At 43.2% G+C, this 23,325-nt stretch overlaps 1 protein-coding gene across 1 annotated transcript in view; it reads right to left on the bottom strand.

Annotated features, from left to right (window-relative positions):
* The window catches only part of LOC130737625 (amino acid permease 1-like), a 77,193-nt gene that overhangs the window by 21,159 nt on the left and 32,709 nt on the right, over nt 1-23,325 (bottom strand). The window contains exons 4-5 of the mRNA XM_057589445.1: nt 13,409-13,542; nt 1,315-1,542 (exon numbers count right to left, since the gene is read on the bottom strand). Of these exons, the coding sequence (XP_057445428.1) occupies nt 1,315-1,542; nt 13,409-13,542 (362 nt within the window). The remainder of the gene's footprint in view (nt 1-1,314; nt 1,543-13,408; nt 13,543-23,325) is intronic.

Here is a 23,325-nt window from a genome sequence, read left to right as displayed (position 1 = left end):
AGAGTCAGGTGTAAGCCTAGAGCCTTTGGGTAGGGAAGCTTACCGTAATGGTTTAAGCCTGCAGGATGATTTTATGATTTTGTATTTGATGGTTTGGGTAGGTTCCGGTATATTGCTTTCCTGCGATTCCCTGACATGGAAGTCGTAGGGAGTATATCGAAACTATGAAGTCATTGCATAATTCATTCTTTGTTGAATCTAATTTTGCTGTTTGTGTTTAATATGTTGTGTTCATCTTTTGTCGTGCCTTGGTCAAGGCGGAATGTAAATTCACTTACTGTTTTAGAAATGCGTTGAAAAGAAAAAAAAAATACCCACATTTATACTTCACTTTTGAAAATCATTGCATATTACTTTAATTGGTTACTATTTGTGATCCCTAAATGTTGGGGTGTTATACTATCGGGTGAACCAGAATAAAATTTTGAGATTACATATCTTCCATCCCTTATAACCATCTTGCTCATAACATCTATCCTCTACTCCATCGTCCGATGGAACGTTAGAAGAAGAACTTTAAATCAGAATGATTGAAAGTTGTCAAGCAACGAAAAGTTTTTCCAGACACATTTCAACTCTTCTTCTTGTGCCTTTGTGAATACTCTCAGCATTCTCAACCCCCCCCCCCCCCCCCCCCCCCTTCTTGAATGTTCTTATAATGATTGAAAGTTATCAACTAGCGAAAGATTTTTACAAACATAATTCAACCCCCTTCTTGTGCCACAGTAACTATTCTCAACATTCTCAGTCCAAATACATTGAAAATCATTCCAATAGCTCTTGCCAATCATGCAAATTAACAATTTTTCCTTTCCTACATTAATTTTTGCTTCTTGCAAAAAAATCACTTATGGCTTCACTTTCTCAAACGCTTTCTTAACAGCTCACTGCTTCACTTGCCCAGGGTGTTAACTTGTCCATTACTATTAAGTCTAGTATTTTAAAGTCCAGGATACATATGCGAATAAATGAACATACTTGATTAGTAAGGTTTATTAAGTAGTATTGCAATATCAAAAAGTTATGTTTTATTTAGTCTCTTGGTAGTTTAAGTGCGCAAGTTGTTTTTTGTAGTAATTTAATGTTGTAGCACTGAAATATCTACATGTGGAGTTGTTGTCACATTACAAGTCCTATTTTGGGTTTTAATTCAAGTATCTTTAAAAAAGCAGGTTTTCATCTATTAAGAATCAATAACTTCCTAGACAAATTGAGCATTTTTATCTTTTTAGGATAAACATGTGATAGGAAAAATGTTATAGCATATTAAATGATGTCCATGAAATTAATAATTTAAATGAAAAGTTTGAAAACCTGATATGCTCCAACCAGATGCACAATAATGAAAACATTGGCTACGTCAATAAGCCAAAAAGGCTCTTTAAACCCAGAGCCCATTAGGATGCTTCCAGGAGTGTGTGAGCCGAACGCAGCATAGCCCGAGCAAGCACACAAGAGGAATATAATTGTCATTGTAAATATTCCTATCGTATTTGCCATTTTCATCACTTTATTTTCTGGTGGTTGTGACTTTAGAGAGTCCTGTTTTCATCATAAACAAATATACATAACTATAAAAAAAAAACTGAATGTCACAATTATATATCTCATCTTAAAAAGAACACAAATGTATTTGAAAATAAAAGCTAATAATAAATTAAGTTTGGACCGGACAAGCCCCTAGGGGGGCCTACGCCCAGGGGTTACCCGTCAAGTGGTGGTCGCCCAGCCTGGGAATTGGGCCTCCATCCGCGAGACCCAACCGGCCCAACAGAGGCAGTTACGTACATTAGACCTAGGTCTCCTACTATAAATAGGGAGCGGTTACCATTTGTAAGGGATTTTGGGCTCATTTGATCAATACACACTTGAGATTCAGTTATTTCCTCTCTCTAAGCAGTTACACTCTCTCTATAGATACTCTCTCTCTTAGTGCAATCTCTCTACAATTGGTACTACACCCTATCTCAATGTTCATGGCAAGAACATTTGGCGCCGTATGTGGGAAACTGTAAATTTTCTACTCCCGGATCACGTGGATTGATTGCACAAGTTGCATTTTGTGAAATTTCTTGATTCCTAGCGTTTCTAGTCCAATTTTTTACGGAGGCTCACAGTCGAAGACGACATGTCCGGCCGGAGCAGGAGTTGCGCGGGGAGGTACGACAGGGATGAACGATTATGTCACCTCCTCCGCCGCATTTTGCAGTCACTCAGGGAGACTGGCAACGAATGATTTGCAGCGTCGACGGTATCCGGGGGCGAAACGATTACCTACAGGAGCAACTTGATTTCTTTCGCCACGAGCAGAAGGACGAAGACATTCGCGAGGCGGAGGCTGTTGCAGAATTCGAACCTTTCTCGGAGGAGGTGAGGGAAGTTGCTATTCCGGACAGCGTGAAGAATTATGTGCTGGAGCCTTATAGTGGAAAAACTGATCCGAAGAATCACCTTCTCTATTTCAACACGAAAATGGTGATCAGCGCGGCGTCGGATGCGGTTAAGTTTCGAATGTTTCCTTCAACACTCAGAGGAACGGCTATGGCGTGGTTCCATTGCCAATTTTCGCGATTTCTCGTCAAAATTCCTGATCCAGTTCTCTACGAGTAAGGTTAAGAAGTTAACCACAAACGACCTGTATAATGTGCGCCAAATAGACGGAGAAACTTTAAAGCAGTATGTGCCGCGTTTCAGTGCATCTTCCGCGAAGGTGGAGGAATCCGAGCCGTTCGCTTCTGTGCGAGCGTTTAAGAATGGATTGTTGTCAGGACCGTTAAACAGCAAGCGAAGTAGGAAACCGGCTCGTTCCATGTGGAGATCCGCTCCCGAGCGAGCGTGTACATTTTAGACGAGGAGGATGACACTTTCAAACGCAATTGTGTGAGGGAAGAGATGGAAGCTCCAGTTAGATGGTCTGGGAAGCACATACGTGGTGGCGAGAAAAACAGATCGACGACAAAGCCGATCAAGGAGCAGCTAGCACTATCATGGTGGCGAGAAAATGAGGAACGACGTCGCCACTGGGGTCGTCGGGGGCCTAGCTGGCGGGACGAGGCAGATGTGGTGCTCAACACAAGCCAGGCAGATATCTTTCGGGAGCTGAAGGCTGTGCATATGATTGGCGATCCAAGGTTGCCCAAACGCCCGCTGAGGGACGCCGATGTGAGAAAATGGTGCGAATATCACTGTGCGGTAGGTCATGCCACCAATGATTGCCACGCCTTGGAAAGAGGTATTGAGAAATTGGTCCAGGCGCGTGGCTTTAGACGTCATGACCGAGTTGATCGCCGACAGACCCCGGCAGGACAACAAGAGGACTTGGCGGTAGTCGGGAGAAATATTTGGTCGCCACCCAAAGGCATCAACACGATAGCTGGAGGGTATGGCGGCGGCGAAAACACTAGAGCGGCGAGAAAGCGACACATGAGGGCGGTGAATTTCGTCCAAGCGAATCCTTTTGGCTTTACCCATCCTGATATTATCATTTCAGTAGAGGACTTCGCTCGGATCCGACCTCACTTGGATGACCCAGTCGTGGTCATGCTGCGGATCAATGATCTAAACATCAGGCGCGTACTTTTGGATCAGGGCAGCTCAGCAAACATCATCTATGGGGTTGCGTTCGAACAGCTGGGTCTGACGGATACCAATCTGACTCCGTATATGGGAACCCTCGTCAGGTTTTCTGGCGAGCAAGTTTGGGTGAGAGGTTCCCTTGATTTGGATACGATTTTCGGTGAAAATGAGAACGCCAAAATGCTGAGGGTAAGATACTTGGTTTTGCAGGTAATGGGGTCTTACAATATGATCATTGGACAAAACACCTTGAACATGATTTCGCTGTAATCTCAACGGCTCATTTCGCGGTCAAATACTCGTTGCCCAATGGCGGGGTTGGAAGGATTAGAGTTGATAAAAAACGGGCTAGGGAATGTTACATCAATGCCTTGGACCGGTATGGGAGGCAGAATGCTTCAACGGGCCATAGGTGCCACCAGATCGAAGTCCCCGAAGAAAATCTTGACCTGAGGGGCGAGTGGCGTCTGAACAGGCCAACACCGATTTAAGAAACCAAAGAACTGAAGTTTGGCGAAAGAATACTCAAAATTGGGACAAGGCTCACTAAAGAACAGGAAACGCGGTTGAAGAAATTATTGGGGGATAATTTAGATCTTTTCGTCTGGAGTCATAAGGACATGTCGGGGATAGACCTGAACTTCATTTGTCACAAGTTGGCGTTGAACCCGGAAATTAAACCAGTCTCCCAACTCTGTCGGCGGATGGGCGACGAAAAGGAAAAGGCTATACAATAGGAAGTGAACAAGCTATGGGTCGCCGAGTTTATTCGTGAAATTAAGTACCCCACGTGGCTGGCGAATGTGGTGATGGTAAAGAATGCCAACGGAAAATGGCGGATGTGTGTAGATTACACAGACTTAAATAAGGCATGTCCGAAGGACTCCTACTCGTTACCAAGTATTGACAAGCTGTTGGATGAAGCATCAGGCAAGAGTTGTTGAGTTTAATGGATGCTTACTCCGGCTATCACCAAATCTGAATGCACCCGTCTGATGAAGATAAGACTGCGTTCATGACCGCCAGGGTGAATAATTGCTATCAAACCATGCCGTTTGGGTTGAAAAATGCAGGGGCGACCTACCAGAGATTGATGGATCGGGTCTTCGCCCACCAGGTCGGGAAGAATATGGAAGTTTATGTGGACGATATGATCGTCAAGTCGGTACTGAGGTCGAATCATCATGCAGATTTGTCTGAAGCTTTCGGAGAAATTCGCAAGCACAACATGAGGCTCAACCCGGAGAAATGCTCCTTTGGAATTCAAGGGGGGAAATTTTCGGGCTTCATGATTACATCCTGGGAAATTGAGATAAATCCGGACAAGTGCAAGGCGATACACCAGATGAGAAGTCCAAAGAACGCGAAGGAGGTCCAGCGCTTGACAGGGCGGACCGCAGCCCTTTCCAGGTTCCTTCCTCACTCAGGCGACAAGTCTGCCCCATTCTTTAAATGCCTTAAGAAAAACACAAAATTTGAATGGACTTCGGAATGCGAAGAAGCTCTACCCGATTAAAGGAGCTCCTGTCTGCTCCCCCCATCCTATCAAAACCAATTCAGGAACATCCTCTCCACCTGTACTTTTCAATAAGGAACAATGTGATTAGCTCGATGATCTTGCAAGAGGTAGACGGCGAACAGAAAATCGTATACTTTGTAAGCCACACGCTGCAAGGGGCAGAGATTAGATACCAAAAGATAGAAAAGGCGGCTTTGGCGGTGCTCATAACAGCCAGGCATTTGAGACCTTACTTTCAGAGCTTCAGATAAAAGTAAGAACTGATTTTCCCTTGAGACAGGTTCTGCAGAAACCAGATTTGTCAGGAAGATTGTTAGCATGATCGGTAGAATTATCAGAATATGGTTTGCAGTATGACAAACGGGGAAGAGTAGGGCGCAGTCCCTTGTAGACTTTGTGGCGGAATTAACGCCAGAGCCTGGCGAGAAGGTGCGCACCTAGTGGATGTTGTTCGTAGACGGTTCTTCCAACGAAAATGGGAGTGGGGCTGGTGTGACATTAGAAGGACCTGGAGAGTTGACTTTTGAGCAGTCTCTAAGGTTCGAATTCAAAGCCAGTAGCAACCATGCAGAATACGAGGCATTGATTGCTGGTTTGAAGTTGGCGATCAAGGTACGGATTGACAACTTGCTCATCAGGACTGATTCTCAGCTGGTAGCAAATCAGGTAAGCGGAGCCTTCCAAGTGAAAAAAACTTAATCTGGTCAAATACTTGGAGCACATGCGGTTTCTGATGGCCCGACTGCAAGAGGTAAATGTGGAGTACGTCTCAAGAACAAAGAATCAGAGGGCAAATGCATTGGCCAATTTGGCGAGCACCAGAAAGCCTGGAAACAATCGAAGTGTGATTCAGGAAACTCTAGCCTGCCCGAGCATTGAGGGCGAGCTTGTTGCGAGTACAGAGCACCAAAACACATGGATGGATCCAATAATAGACGTCTTGGCGGGAGAGCCGCGCGAAGTAGAGAAACACACAAAAGAATAAAGGCGAGAGGCGAGCCATTATACGTTGTTGGATGGTCATCTGTTTCGCTGAGGGTTCACCTCGCCGCTTCTGAAATGTTTGCTGCCGGAAAAGCATTTGGCAGTAATGTCGAAAGTGCACGAGGGAGTTTGTGCCAGTCATATCGGAGGAAGGTCTTTGGAGTGCAAAGTTTTGCGGGCTGGGTTCTACTGGCCGACGATGAGGAAGGACTGCACAGAATTTGTCAAGAAGTGTGACAAGTGCCAGGTCTTCGCGGACTTGCCAAAAGCACCGCTAGAACAACTAGCAAGTATAAGTGCACCATGGTCGTTCGCCATGTGGGGAGTCGATTTGATCGGTTCATTCCCAACTATCAGCTCCCAGATGAGATTTATTCTAGTAGGGGTGGATTACTTTACAAAGTGGATCGAAGCCAAACCACTCGCCAAAATAACGGCGGCAAAGATCGTCAATTTCTACTGGAGGAGAATCGTGTGTAGGTTTGGAGTACGAAGGGCTATTGTGTCGGACAATGGGACCCAGTTTACTAGTAAACAAACAAGGGAGTTCTCTAGTAAGATAGGGAATCAAATGAGGTTCTCTTGAGTGGAGCACCCCCAAATCAATGGGCATGACGAATCCGCGAATAAGGTCATCTTGCGCGGCCTGAAATGAGGACTATATGATAAGGAGGGGGCATGGTTGGACGAGCTCCCGGTGGTGATTTGGTCTTATAACACGCCACCACAATCCAGCATGAAGGAAACCCCATTCAGGATGACCTATGGGTTGGACGCCATGCTGCCAGTAGAAATTGATAACAGATCATGGCGGACTGAACCACGGCTGTAGGGCGAGAATGCCGCAGACATGGCGGTAGAACTTGACTTGTTGTCGGAAACCCACGAGGGAGCCCGGGTGCGTGAGGCTGCGATGAAACAGCGTGAGGCTGTGATGAAATAAGGTGCGACCAAGAGCAATGCAAGATGGCGATTTAGTCCTCAAAAGGTGAGTTAGGAACGTAGGGAACAAGTTGAGCCCAAACTAGGAGGGGCCCTACTGCATCCTGGAGGTACTAGGTCAGGGGGCATATTACTTAGAGGAGTTGAACAGAAAGCGGGTTCCTCGGGCTTGGAATGCGGCGAACCTGCGGTACTACTACAGCTAGAGGCGAGAGGAACCATGAAAACTGGCGGGTAAGTGCCCTTAGACTAAAAAGAATGAAACCTTTTTCTCCATCTCGGGAGTTTTTTGACAATGAACGTCTGAATGAAATTGTCAAATACAAAATTTGTATTCATAATTCATATGAATGACAGGGTATTCCTAGAAATATTCCTACGATTGACTATACCAATCGGAAAACTGAATTGCAGAGGTTGCACGGTGGGAAAAATTCCCTGAAGGTGGCGATTCCATTATGACCTTTGAAGTCCGGGAATCGCTCCGGAAAAGCCGGCGCAATCGCTGTTATCTATTGGCGATGTGTGGGATAAGCTCCTTATATAACAAGTCTCCCCGGAATAAGGGTGAGCATTTCTGACTAGGCAAAGCCTTGGGGACCCCAAATGGCCATTGGGACCCGAGCACCCCGACCCGAATGGGTAAAGACCTGGCCCGACACGCCCGGCGAGGCCACGTTCTTAGTTGAATGTGTCAAAGCCTTAGCTGAAATAAACTAAGCAAAAAGTCCTAGTTAAACCTTCACACGAATCAATGTCGTTAAACGTAATTCAGGGTTAAGATAGAATGCGTACGAAATAGCGCAGGAAAAATAAAATAAATGGCGTATTCAAAAGAAAAACACAAGACAAAATGGAGGACAAAGACAAACTCTTTCATTCAAGGCCCCAAGGGCGAAGGAAAATTACACTTAAAAAAGCGAAAATTTAAACTAAATTACATATTATTGTTATTGTTATTTTCTTCCCCAGGTTGGAAGGCGAGAATCTCTGGAGGATCTTCCGGGCCGACCAAGCCGTCATAAGTGACCTCCTTGAAGACCCCCATGGCTTCCAGGTCAAGGGTCGGGAAAAGATATTTCACTTGAGCCTTGGTGTGAAAGAAACCAATCGCACGTTGGGCCGCGACAGCAGCGGCAGCCTCAGACCTTAACCTGTCTTCAAGCGCCTTGGAGTCCGCTTTACCCCGAGCTTGGACCTCACCAATAACCTTAGCCTTAGCCTCGGCCTTAGATTTCGCCTTGGCCTTAGCCTCAGCTTTCGCCTTGGCCTTAGCCTCGGCCTTGGCCTTAGCCTCGACCTCGACCTTAGCCTTAGCCTCGACCTTGACCTAAGCCTCCGCCTTAACCTTGGCCTGAGCCTCATCCTCGACCTGAACCTAAACTTCATCTAAAGCCTTCTCCCTCGCCAGCAATTCACCCTTCAAAAATTTAAGCTCTTTGTTGGTGGCGGCAAGGGCTTCTTCCTTTGTGGTCACAGTTTCGGCCTAGGCTGTGAGCTCTCCTTCTAGCTCTTCAATCCTCAACTCGCAGTTACCCAAGTCGATCCTAGCCTTGCCTATCTCGGCCCCAACCTTGTTCATCTTAGTCTCCTGGGCCGCCAACGTGACCACCAGCTTGTCTCGATACTCATAAGCTTTCTTGTTGGCGGTGCTGAGCTCTTCAACCTCCATTTGAAGTTGGTCAATCTCAACAGTGGAGGGCTCGGAGTTCTGGGTTGCCCGAGCAAGCAAACACCCAACACAAAGCAGGCTCGCCAAGGCTTCTTGAGCCAAGTGTTTAGGTCCCCTAGTCTCTCCTTCCCTCAGCTTCTCAAAGAAAGGGTGAGAAAGGAGGAAAGTGGCAAGATCCTCAGGGCGGTCGCGCGGTGGACCTTCTTTTTCCCTTGCCGGAGACGAAGCTTGGTCCTCCACACTACCTGGGCGGTGGGAAGGAGAAGGACAAAAACCGATTTGGCCAATCTTCAAAGGAGACTGGTCGTTGGGCGGTGGCGAGGCCGGTAAGGTGGGGGCGGGGCTCGCTGGGCGATTAGGGGGAGTCGGTGGAGCCCCTAGCTCGCCCTGTTGAGCAGAGGACTCCTCGTTTTGAGCAAGTGTGGAGGTGGCGGCGGTGACTTTCACAGGAGCTGACTGGGCAAAAGTCTCGCCCTCAAGGCCCGCCAGGGCAGAGCGTTCAACTTGCATGGCATGCCTTTTGGGCGGAGGTTGGGAATCTCTGCCATCGTCATCCGCCAGGGGGTGGCTTCTCTTCCCCCCTTCAACATTAAGAGTTGGCGGGGTTTGGGCGGCCCTCCTGACAGTGAGGACGCGGAACAGCTCGACATTGGAGAAATTCATGCTTCCTAACAAAAGAAAAGGGAAAGACACATTAGTAAATACGAAAAAGAAAAAATTTAGTTATGAGCAGTCGTGAAAAATAAACAACAGGATGACGAGTGGGCGTCACCTAGGAACTGGCTAAGGGTGGAGTTTTTTGTGGCCTCAAGGACTTTGGTGCAATCTAGGACGTGGAGCTTAGTGAAGAGACTGATGATGGCCTTGCCATCCTCAGACAGAGACCTTTCGGGTAGGTCGGGAATGCTACGGGGTTTCTCGGTCCGGTAGAAAGGAAAAAGGGCAGTTCCGTCCCGATGGAGGGAAGAGGAATTATGGGGAAACTTCTAGAAGAAGAGAAAGTTCTAGAAATTTCTCCAACAACAGTCAAGAGCAAAACCCTCCATGCGGCATATGCAAAAGGCTAGGTCACGCCGAGGCAGATTGTCGGTATCGTGATAACCCACAATGCAACTACTGCAAGAAGTTTGGGCACGTGGAGATATATTGGTACACTTAAAATAGACATCAAGCTAACCTTGCAGAAGAGCAAGAGCAAGATCAATCTCTTCTCTATGCCACCCAAGACTCAGCCGGAGAAACTGGAGGAAGCTGGTACTTGGATAGTGGTTGCAGCAATCATATGGCCAAGGATGAGAGCATCTTCAATAACATTGATGACTATGTCAAAGTGAAAGTTCGTCTGGGAAATGGCGATGTGGTGGAGTCAAAAGGTAAAGGCACCATCATGGTGGAGACAAAGAAAGGTACGAGACTCATCAGTGATGTCTTACTAGTTCCCAACCTAAAAGAGAATCTCTTAAGCATTGGCCAAATGATAGAAAGAGGCTATGCTCTTCACTTTGAAGGAGATGAATGCCGAATCTATGATAAGCATGACAAAAGGGTTGAGATAGCCCATGTGAAGATGCAGAAGAGCAACAAAAGCTTCCCTCTAAATTTCAAATATGTAGCTAACATTGCCATGAAAGCGTAAGTTGATGATTCATGGCTTTGGCATCGAAGATTTGGCCACTTCAACACACATGCCTTGAAGCTACTATATCAAAAGAATATGATTAGAGACCTTCCATTCTTAAAGGAGAGCAATGAAGCCTGCAAAGGGTGTCTCCTCGGAAAGCAACACAGAGTGTCATTCTCAACAAGCAAAGCATGGAGAGCTAAAGACGTGCTGGAGTTGATCCATACAGACGTGTGTGGACCGATAAGGACGCCATCACATGAGAACAACATATATTTTATTCTCTTAACCGATGACTTCTCTAGAATGACATGGGTCTATGTCCTAAAAGCAAAATCAGAAGTTTTTAGAGTATTCAAAAAGTTCAAGGCCCTTGTCGAGAAACAAAGTGCAAAACATATAAAAGTACTTAGAAGTAATCGTGGAAAAGAGTATACATCCCGCGAGTTTGACAAATTCTGAGAGGATGAAGGCATTGAGTGACAACTTACGGTAGCATACAATCCACAACAAAATGGAGTGTTTGAAAGAAAGAATCGGACGGTTATGGAGATGGCCAGATCGATGCTCAAGGAGAAGGGAATGCCCAACAACTTTTGGGCAGAAGCAGTCTACACTTGAAGCAGTCTACTCAATAGATGCCCAACAAATGCAGTACAAAATAAGACTCCAATTGAAGTTTAGAGCGGCAAGAAGCTATCAGCAAGAAGTTATCTGGCACATGAATGTAGTACATTCATGTGCCAGATGTGAAGAGGCACAAACTAGAAGACAAGACTGTACGAGGTATCTTCCTCGGGTATAGTACAAAGACTAAAGGCTACGGTGTCTACAACTTACAAACAAAGAAGCTTACCATCAGTCGAGATGTTGAAGTCGACAAGAATGCTTCTTGGAATTGGGATGAAGAAAAAGTGGAGAAGAACATTCCAATACCAACGGAACGGCCTCAAGAAGAAGTTGAAGAAGAAGCAGAAAACCCAGGTGAGCCTTCTTCACCTCCGCAACAACAAGAAAAACAACAAGATTCATCACCAGAGTCTACTCCTAGAAGAGTAAGATCTTTGGTGGATGTATATGAAACCTGCAACTTGGCCATACTTGAGTCTGAAAGCTTTGAAGCAGCATCAAAGCAAGAAGTATGGGTCAAGGTAATGGAAGAAGAAATTAAGATGACAGAGAAAAATAACACATGGGAGCTAGTAGATTGCCCACATGGCAAAGCTCAACCCTGATGGCATTATATAGAAGCACAAGGCGAGGCTAGTAGCGAAGGGTTACTCACAACAACCTGGCATTGACTACAATGAGACATTTGCACTAGTCGCTCTTCTTGATACAATAAGAGCTCTAATAGCTCTTGCAGCACAAAAAGGTTGGAGCATCCATCAACTAGATGTCAAATCAGCCTTCCTCAACGGTGTACTCGAAAAAGAGATCTATGTGGAGCAACCACAAGGGTTCGTGTGCGAAGGCAATGAAAGCAAAGTGCTAAGACTTAGAAAAGCTCTTTATGGCTTGAAGCAAGCTCCTCGAGCATGGTATACTCGGATTGATCAATACTTCATCCATCGAGGATTCAGGAGGAGCAAGAGTGAGCCTACGTTGTACATCAAGACTCAAGGTCAGCATGCTCTCTTACTCTCCTTGTATGTAGATGATCTTATCTACACAAGAAATAATACAAAGATGATGATGGAGTTCAAAGAAGACATGATGAAGACCTTCGATATGACTGACCTTGGCTTGATGAGTTACTTCCTTGGTATAGAGGTAAGTTAGAGACATGATTGAATATTTATCACACAAAAGAAAGATACAAAAGGCTTACTCAAGAAATTCAAGATGTACGACTGCAAGCCTGTAAGTACTCCACTCGTGACAAATGAGAAACTACAAAAGGTTGATGGAGCACCAGAAGATGATGCATCGCGCAACATGAGTCCAATTGGTAGTCTTCTATATCTGACAACTACACGACCAGACATCATGTATGCTACAAGTCTTCTATCAAGATTCATGCAGAGCCCAAGTCAAATACACCTTGGAGTAGGCAAAAGAATTCTAAGATACCTGCAAGGAACAAAAGAGTTTGGCATATGGTACAATACCACAACAACCTCAAGGTTGCTTGGCTTCACCGATAGTGACTGGGCAGGTTCGGTAGATGACATGAAGAGCACTTTCGGCTATGCTTTCTCACTTGGATCGGGAATATTTCCTTAGGCGTCTAAGAAGCACGCTACAGTTGCACAATCAACAGCTGAAGCAGAGTATGTGGCAGCTGCTGAAGCAACAAGTCAAGCTATATGGCTTCGAAGAATACTCGAAGTTATGAGAGAAAAACAAGATGGGCCTACTATACTAAATTGTGACAACAAATCAGCTATCGCAATGGTGAAGAATCCGGTGCATGACAGTAGAAGAAAGCACATAACAATTAAATATCACTTCATCAGAGAAGCTGAGACAACAAAAGAGATTCAGCTCAAGTACTGCAGGACTGAAGATCAAATGGCAGATATATTCACGAAGGCATTACCGAGACCAAGATTTGAAGAGCTACGCACTATGCTTGCAATTGAAGAAATTTGCATCAAGGAGGAGTGTTAAAATATGCTGTAAATTTCTAGAATATTATAGAAGCTAGTAAGGGTAATAGCAATATCATGAAATTTCTAGAGTTAAGCATGTCTAGATAGTTCCAACAATTAAATAATTACAACCGACTTAGATAGGTCGGTGAATTGATGCCTATAAATAGGCCTTGAACCATAGCTTTGAGAGACAACCCGGAGAAGCAATAATCAGCTTCTGTACACAGCCTTATAAGTCCCCTCTTTACTAATAAAAAAGCCTTTGTTCTATCAACCTTTTGTAAACAAAATACTTGTCTATTATCCACCAAACTAATATCCACATTTCTATTGCTTTAAATATTAATACATGTTATATGTGTAGTCCAAACATGTCATGGGTGGGGTCCAATACAAGTTATATGTTATATACCATAACATTGTCCAGATAATAAAGACTTAAGAGATTAAAAAATATTTCAGGATACTAAAAAGCACTATCTACAGTTTGTTCATACCTGGATATCTATCGCAATTTGAGAATAGCTGCTAGCAAGTGCAACATTCCCTAGTGCAACAAGCATATTCCACACTTTGTCTTCTAAATTTTGCTCTTTCCTTCCGCCAATAAAAGAGGTACTGCCTCCCTTCCCTGTTTCAATTATTATTTCCCAAATATAAATCCTCTTAACCATTAACAAAATACTCCCTCCGTTTTTTATCTTTTGAAGTTTTAGCACTTGTGATTTAATTCAAAATTTTAGAAGTTTTAGAAATTCAAAGTTCAATTAATATTTTCTTCCCACATATACCCTTATTGAAAACCACACCAAAATTTGTGTCTTTTTATTTTTCAAAACTGAATTAAATCAATATACCATTACATATGCACTCATGTACAACTATCAATGTCATAGCATTTAATTAGTATGACTTTTTATTTAGGGTCATTCTTGTCCAAAAGAGAAAAATCTTTGTATACAATTACTTCTCTTTAATCTAAGAGTCAAAGGCTAAAACATCAAAAGATAAAAAACGGAGGGAGTATGTTATTTGAGCTTAATTATTACAAATTAAAAACAAAAGAAAGAAAATAGAAGGAGTGTTTTATTGATTGTTACTAGTGTTGCATTTTATGGGCTATTTCAACACATTGCTTGCGTTGCGTGTTAAACCTCTTTATTGTGTATATCCGAAACTTGACATAGTTCTCCCTCAAGGGGCGGAGGTGCGGAAGAAGGTAGGTCGTTTCTTTCAATCTCTTAGCACTTCTGAGAATGGGTCCTTGTCCCAAAGTTGCAGCAAGTCTTTATGTGTGAAGGATGTTCAGTCTGAAGCCAGACGTACTTGGGAGCTTGGTAAGGAATTTGGCGCCACTTTCCAAGGGAATGAGGAAGAGGTAATTAATAAATTGGTTGAATTAGAGCAGAGGGATACTAGAGGGGCAGCCGTAGCTTCAGCTGCTACTCCTAGGAGGGATTCAGAGACAGTCCAATGAAGTTACTTTCTTATAATGTAAGGGGCCTTGGCAGTACTGCCAAACGTAGGGTGCTGAAGGATTTATTGTCAGAGGAGCAAGATCAGTTTGTATGTATACAAGAGACTAAACTGCAGGAAGTGAATGATAGAATCTGCACACAGGTTTGGGGAGACTCTGTATTTGGGTGGAAAGCATTACCAGCAGTAAATAGAGCAGGGGCCTTCTGTGTATCTGGAATAGCGTTGTTTTCACTCTTCAGGATTGTGTTTCTGGTCCTGGCTTCTTAGGGCTGATAGGTTCGTGGGAAGATTCAACAAATAGGTGTGTAATTGTGAATATTTATGCATCCTGTCTACTGGAAGAGAAACGTGAAATGTGGGCAGCCCTATTACAATGCAAGAGGACGTGTGATATAGAGAAATGGTGTCTAGCTGGGGACTTTAATGCAATCAGGGACGCTGAGGAACGTAGAGGAATCAGTGTTGGCTCAAGCGGTGGAAGAAGGGAAATGGATGAGTTTAATAACTTTATCCTTTCCATGGAGTTATTTGATATACCTATGACGGGTAGACAATTTACTTGGATCAGACCTAATGGCAGCGCACAGAGTAGACTTGACCGCTTTCTTGTTTCGACTGATTGGCTTATGTCGTGGCCCAATTGCTCACAAGTGGTTATGAAGCGTGATATATCTGACCACTGCCCCCTTTTGCTCAGATGTTGTGATCAAAATTGGGGTCCAAAGCCTTTTAGGACTATCAATTGCTGGTTGCAAGATCATCGCTTTGCTGGTGTAAGACCCAAGATTTTAAGCTTAGAATAAGTGGATGAGATTTCCATTTACGATTAGGTTTGATGTATTGAGAAGGGAAACCTGAACAAGAGTTTACCAAAAGAAATAAATTTATGAAGGAGAAAGTTCAGGAAAAGTCAAAGGATTGTATCGAAGTCGATTTAAAATATAGCACGACTAAGATACGCTTAAACCTAGGTCAGAAACCCTAGTATATAGCTAGTTTTCACTTATAGGCACGATGGAAGTTAATTCCAAAAATCTTCAGAGAAATGTTAGAACTTCTCTTTTTCCATATATCACAATCGTTTCGAGGCGAAACTCTAGGATCTACGAACGTCCGATTCCAATCATCGGAAGTTTGCCGAAACCAAAACCCTGGTATTTTAAAACCCTAGAATCACCCGACAATGAAGAATTTTTCTATTCAAAGCTTCAAATGAAGATTCTACACGCGTACACCCATTTTTCTTGATGATTTCAATCTTTCTTCAGAAGGAAGTTTTCTATTCCGACATCCGATGCAAATAGTTTTACACCGACTTTGCATTAGTTACCAAAAATACAAGGAGACCTCATTTTAGTTTTGGAATTCTTTCGCCAAAACATATCTTAGAATTCACGGAGAATGAAGCCGGAAAAATCAGATTCGCGAAACTTTCATTTTACCGCGTTTTTCCAACCTCTATATATAGCAAGAAAGGAGAAAAAATGGCAAATATCTTACCCATTTTCTCTCCAAACCCGCGAGTTCCATAGAAGGAAGAGGAAGAAGAGTTTTTGTTCAATCCTTGCTTGATCGTCGATTAATCAGTTGCTACTTCAAGGTTTCGAGGTATAGTCGCTAATCCTTACCTCTGATCGCTTTTTCCATAGCTTTTCTCTAGACTTTTCTGTGCTCATAGTTTTGAGGTTTTTGCAAAACTATCCTGAATATTTCATTTTTGATTCTAAACATCTTCCTTACGTGCCCAAGATCACTTCTGCCGGATTAGTTTTTCCGTTATGTCGCCGAAATTCCGCCGGAATCAATTTATGCCTCAAATACCCATTTTTGGAGTAAAGCTTCGTCCTTTGGGCTGAAAACTATCGCCTTAGCTTAGTGCTAGTAGGATTAGTTGTCATAAACGTCGTTGGTGACGTCCCTGTCAAATTTGCTTTTTGGGATTTCAGTTTTGAAATTCTAAGTTAAAAATCATGACCAAAATACCCCTGCAACAGTTTTTGATCCGATAATTTTTCCGAGTTTAGAATACCCTTAGTTACGGCTAATGATAGCATAGGAACCAAGTTTGATCGAAGAAAAATCGAGCCCCACAATTACCAAAAGTGGCCGAGCCCTTTAAGGGGGGAGGAGGAAAATTTCCTTTTCCGAAAACTTGTCCTTTCGCGCTAGATTATCGTACCTCGGAGTATATACTACTTCGTGCAACCTTAGTAAGTATTGATAGCTTAGTTTCCGATAGATTCTGATAGTATTCTGTGGTTTTACTTTAAAGGTGCTTTTGAGGAATTTACTGAGGAGCAACGCTTTGCTTGTGAGGAAGAGTTCGAAGATCACTCTGGAGAATCTACAGGTGAGGGCTTCTCACTAAATCTCTAGTTAATGCTTAGGGTCGATGCTTTCGACATTGTTTACTGTTTATGCACTTGTTTGTGTTTGATTGGAAAAATGTTTTCTGAGGCTTCGGCTGACAATGTATATGATTCATCTACTGAATGCTTTTGAGAGTGAATTACATGCTAAGTGCTAATTGGGTAATTTAGGATGTGTGATGCATGCCTTATATGCTAAGTGCTACGTGGTTATTGCTTAATATGTTGATATGACATGTTGATTGGTTGTGCTGAGTTAATTATGCTTTTGCAATGAAATCTGTGATTCTGAGTAGTGAGAATAGCGGGCAGGTCATGCCGATTTTATTTTGAGAGTTTTGAGAAAGTTTGATAGGACGAATGGGATTCGGGCCTTGTTATGGTGTTTTATGGATCGAGACATTCTCTGGAGTCAGTTGGGGATTAGGAGATCCCGAGAACTTATAAGATTTTGCGATAAGATTAAAAGGATATTATTTTGTAAAGAAAACTCATAAGACATTAAACAACCTCTAAATCTTCAAATAATGATAACAAACTCGAAAGGAAGCTTAGGATGCAAATCTTAGTTTTTGGAAAACGAGAAGTGTCGTCGGATCCAAGTGTTGAGGAGGTTGAGAAGTATTGAGTATGTTGATGCTCTTGTGCTGTTGGAGCAGCTGTGTTGTTGGACTATCCTGGGGATAAGTCCGGGAAACCGGTAGTTTCCGAGTATGTTGATAATCTTGCTCGTTGAGCAGTTTTGACCATCGGATTGAGATGAGTCGGATGATTTGGAGATCATCATGAGTTATTTGTTGTTGTGAAGATGTGTCTTTTGTCGCAGAATCGACTGTTACCTTAGGGTAAGCTTTTAGAGACTTTAATTTAGCTAGAACACGTGGCGACGTGTCGAGTGAGATTCGGAGACGTTGTTTGACTAATCATCTTGCATTCATGCAACATTAATGAGGTATTAACACAGGACGTACTCTGGACCTCGTCGGTTTCCAAAATGGTCATAACACCCGGAATGCCGTGTAAGAGCGTTTGTAGACGACTCTTGTAGCAGACCGAAATGGCAGACCTTCGGGTTTACTGCTGATCTGACTACCTTTGTGTGGTGTAAGAGGCACGCGGGCCGAAATGATCCCACCGTGGCTGGTGTTAGGGCTGATCCGTTTGATGTCCATCCGTTTCCGGAATGAATTTGGTTAACTGGGTTAACCGCCATATCATTTCATGCAACATGCATACTGACTTAGTTGCTGAGTGTGATTGATAATTGTTAATTCTATTTGATGCATGCTATTTGTTATTACTGTCGTTACATTCATTGTGGAATATGCAACCCTAGGATGTTATCCCTAGCTATAAGCCTAAGTGGCTATTCTATTATCTGTATCTATTGGTGCTATTAATTACATAATTCTTTGGAGTTGACCCTCGCGTCTTCTGTGTGTGCTTTGGCGGACTACGCCTTTTGTCAGATGTCTTTGGCGGGCTGATTCACGACGGTTCACCCTTCGGGGGGAACTAGGGTTGAGATGCTGGAACAGGAGCGCATCGCGGTAGCGAGAGGAGGACGAATGGTGTACATAGACTAGGTCGTTCTGGATTTCGAATTCGGACGACGATCATACTAGCATGTAGGTTTTAGTGCTGGTGTGAGCTCCTTGAGATGGGATTAGAGTAGGAGTAGAGTCTTAGCTCTGAACATCATTTGTTTCTTTGGGGACAAGGTAGTTTCCCACCTATAGCTTTTTGTGTGGTTTCTTTACGGGAATCACAGAGAGTTGGTTGGACTTAGGAGGTCCTTTTTTAGGCCGATGGGCCAGCTTATTCCCATTTTTGAGAGATAGTGTTGCAAACACTTGACCTTTCTTTTGGTCTGTACCTTTTGCCTACGGGCGCTACTTTCCTCATTACCCGTCACTGGAGGTTTACTCGTGACGAGGCTAGCTACTTACAGCGGGGGGCTGTAATATATATTGTGTATTAGTTCTGCTATCTCTCGCATTTGCGTTTATTTAATTCAGCCTTGTCTTTATTATTATCGAAAAAAAAATATTCACGTTTTTCCGCATTAAGTTTCTTTTGGTTACTAAAGTGACGCCACCGAAATCGGGGTGTTACATTGTGGTATCAGAGCACGGTCAAGTCTTTCGGGAGTTGTTGGGGAATAGGTCTTCTGTGCTAGGTTGTGTGACTTTGCAAAGAGTGAAAATTGATTGTCTGCAAGCGATTTTTCGCTTAGAATTGATTGAAGTTATTGCTTACTCATATTGTATAGTTATACTAGATGCTATCTTATGATGAGTACTAACTGTTTGTTTAACTTAACAGAACATGGTGAACACTAACCAATTAGCTGCGATGATGGCCACTATGGCCTAAGCCGTGACAGCGCAAGCAAACGATAATGCGATGAGGCGTGCTGCTGAGGAGGCACGTGAACAGCATCAGCGCAAGAGGGAAGTAACTCTGGACTAGAATAAAGGCCTGAATGACTTCAGGAGGCAAGATCCACCAAAGTTCTCGGGTGGTACTGACCCGGACAAAGCGGATCTCTGGATCCAGGAGATCGAGAAGATATTTGGCGTATTGCAGACGGTGGAGGGTGCCAAGGTGTGCATGTCAACTTACCTACTGCTGGGTGATGCTGAGTACTGGTGGAGAGGCACCAGGGGGATCATGGAAGCTAACCATGAAGACATCAACTGGAACTCTTTTCGGACCGCATTCTTGGAGAAGTATTTTCCAACAAGTGCCCGGGATGAGAGGGAGGCACAGTTTCTGACACTCCGTCAAGGAGGTATGTCTGTACCGGAATTTGCTTCGAAGCTGGAGTCTTTGGCGAAGCATTTCCAATTCTTTAATGATCATGTTGATGAGCGCTACATGTGTAAGCGCTTTGTTAATGGACTGAGGCCTGATATTGAGGACTCAGTGAGGCCATTGGGAATTATGCGCTTTCAGTCGTTGGTGGAGAAAGCCACAGAAGTGGAGCTAATGAAGAATAGGAGGTTGAACCGTGCTGGAACTGGAGGACCGATGAGATCAGGTTCTCAAAATTTCCAAGACAAAGGGAAATTTCAGAACGGGAGGCCATATCAGCGCCTTGCTGAAAAAGGGTTTACTTCAGGATCTTACCGACCCATGACGGGTACTGCTGGTGGTTCTGGAGATCGGACTTTGAACAGGGAGGTGACCTGTTTCAGATGTGGGAAGCCGGGGCACTATGCTAATGCTTGTCCCGACACGAGGCCCAAATGCTTTAATTGTAACAAAATGGGGCATGATGCCGGTCAGTGCAGAACACCCAAGACGGAATCAACCGTGAACACTGCTCGTGGAAAGCGTCCTGCTGCTAAAGCAAGAGTCTACACCATGGACGGTGAGAGAGCTGAGGGGTTAGCCAGAGGAGAGCGCAAGAACGATGGTAACCTTCTAACCATTCTTTCTCATTTCAGTATAATATGTTCCATTACTCTCGTAGCGCATGCAACACACCTATCTTACTTATGTGGTTTAAGCTTCGACCTTATAGTTATTACGCCTATAAATACTTTATTTGACTGCGCTTGTGTTTAGACTATAGAAGTACACGAGGTTTAGAATAACATGCTAAGCCTAGGAAGTAGTCTTCCACCGATGCGTTTAAACGGAAGTATATTGCGGATCCGACACATGCTATCGAGCTGGATGACAGTAAGTTGAAGGATGAGATGACGAAATGACTAGTTAAGTCCCTTGAGGTATAGTTATGACTTGACCTTCTAGCGGTTAAGTATCGATTTGTGGGAAGTGTTAGGAATTTCAATAAGTCGAAATTGGTTTAAGTGAGGAAGGTTTTGAGGACGAAGACGACAATAATGGATTGGTAGATATTAAGAGGATGTTGGCTTATGAATTGTGGATGAAATTGTGTTAAAGGGAATCAGTCTTGTCCTGTACGAGGTAATAAGACTCAAGTCGAGTTTTAAATTTGAACGGCGACTAAGTAGAAGATTGATTTCGTGGTGCGAGTGATGATAGTTACGAGGGTTGGAAGTGACGTTAATGGACTAGTAGATTCCAAGGCAATAGTTCGTCTAGGAGTTATCAAGCGACCGAGTTGAGTTTGGATCATGAGTGAACATCACGAGGACAAGTTGAGCATTCACTCCGGAACATAGAGATGTACCGAGTTTCTAATCAGCATTTTGGACGAACAAAAGAAAATGAGCAAGTGGTTAAGATTGTGCGATTGCACGAATGCCAACAAATAATATTTCCAACGAAGACCCGACGCAAGTGGTCAGACCGGACAATATAGAGCTGAAAGATGATATGTCTTTTGAGGCGCCGTCGGTCAACCTTGGGGCTAGAAGAGTGAAACAATCGAAGGGAAAGCAGAGTGCTTTAGTGAAAGTTATTTGGAACAAAGACACAGACGGTGCCATATGGGAGTTAGAGGAAAAGATCAAGGAATAACATCCGGAGCTTTTACTGAACCCTAAGTTTCGAGGACGAAACTTTCTTTTTGGAGGGTAGTAATGTAAGACCCAAGATTTTAAGCTTAGAATAAGTGGAAGAGATTTCCATTTACGATTAGGTTTGATGTATTGCGAAGGGAAACCTGAACAAGAGTTTACCAAAAGAAATAAATTTATGAAGGAGAAAGTTCAGGAAAAGTCAAAGGATTGTATCGAAGTCGATTTAAGTTATAGCACGACTAATATACGCTTAAACCTAGGTCAGAAACCCTAGTATATAGCTAGTTTTCACTTATAGGCATGATGGAAGTTAATTCCAAAAATCTTCAGAGAAATGTTAGAACTTCTCATTTTCCATATATCACAATCGTTTCGAGGCGAAACTCTAGGATCTACGAACGTCCGATTCCAATCATCGGAAGTTTGCCGAAACCAAAACCCTGGTATTTTAAAACCCTAGAATCACCCGACAATGAAGACTTTTTCTATTCAGAGCTTCAAATGAAGATTCTACACGCGTACACCCATTTCTCTCTATGATTTCAATCTTTCTTCAGAAGGAAGTTTTCTATTCCGACATCCGATGCAAAAAGCAACTTATCGGGTAAAATAGTTTTACACCGACTTTGCATTAGTTACCTAAAATACAAGGAGACCTCATTTTAGTTTTGGAATTCTTTCGCCAAAACATATCTTAGAATTCACGGAGAATGAAGCCGGAAAAATCAGATTCGCGAAACTTTCATTTTACCGCGTTTTTCCAACCTCTATATATAGCAAGAAAGGAGAAAAAATGGCAAATATCTTACCCATTTTCTCTCCAAACCCGCGAGTTCCATAGAAGGAAGAGGAAGAAGAGTTTTTGTTCAATCCTTGCTTGATCGTCGATTAATCAGTTGCTACTTCAAGGTTTCGAGGTATAGTCGCTAATCCTTACCTCTGATCGCTTTTTCCATAGCTTTTCTCTAGACTTTTCTGTGCTCATAGTTTTGAGGTTTTTTAAAAACTATCCTGAATATTTCATTTTTGATTCTAAACATCTTCCTTACGTGCCCAAGATCACTTCTGCCGGATTAGTTTTTCCGTTATGTCGCCGAAATTCCGCCGGAATCAATTTATGCCTCAAATACCCATTTTTGGAGTAAAGCTTCGTCCTTTGGGCTGAAAACTATCGCCTTAGCTTAGTGCTAGTAGGATTAGTTGTCATAAACGTCGTTGGTGACGTCCCTGTCAAATTTGCTTTTTGGGATTTCAGTTTTGAAATTCTAAGTTAAAAATCATGACCAAAATACCCCTGCGACAGTTTTTGATCCGATAATTTTTCCGAGTTTAGAATACCCTTAGTTACGGCTAATGATAGCATAGGAACCAAGTTTGATCGAAGAAAAATCGAGCCCCACAATTACCAAAAGTGGCCGAGCCCTTTAAGGGGGGAGGAGGAAAATTTCCTTTTCCGAAAACTTGTCCTTTCGCGCTAGATTATCGTACCTCGGAGTATATACTACTTCGTGCAACCTTAGTAAGTATTGATAGCTTAGTTTCCGATAGATTCTGATAGTATTCTGTGGTTTTACTTTCAAGGTGCTTTTGAGGAATTTACTGAGGAGCAACGCTTTGCTTGTGAGGAAGAGTTCGAAGATCACTCTGGAGAATCTACAGGTGAGGGCTTCTCACTGAATCTCTAGTTAATGCTTAGGGTCGATGCTTTCGACATTGTTTACTGTTTATGCACTTGTTTGTGTTTGATTGGAAAAATGTTTTCTGAGGCTTCGGCTGACAATGTATATGATTCATCTACTGAATGCTTTTGAGAGTGAATTACATGCTAAGTGCTAATTGGGTAATTTAGGATGTGTGATGCATGCCTTATATGCTAAGTGCTACGTGGTTATTGCTTAATATGTTGATATATGACATGTTGATTGGTTGTGCTGAGTTAATTATGCTTTTGCAATGAAATCTGTGATTCTGAGTAGTGAGAATAGCGGGCAGGTCATGCCGATTTTATTTTGAGAGTTTTGAGAAAGTTTGATAGGACGAATGGGATTCGGGCCTTGTTATGGTGTTTTATGGATCGAGACATTCTCTGGAGTCAGTTGGGGATTAGGA

Source organism: Lotus japonicus, chromosome 1 (assembly GCF_012489685.1).
Source record: "Lotus japonicus ecotype B-129 chromosome 1, LjGifu_v1.2".
NCBI lineage: Eukaryota > Viridiplantae > Streptophyta > Magnoliopsida > Fabales > Fabaceae > Lotus > Lotus japonicus.
Note: the sequence above shows the minus strand (reverse complement) of the source record. Positions and strands in the feature narration are given on the sequence as shown.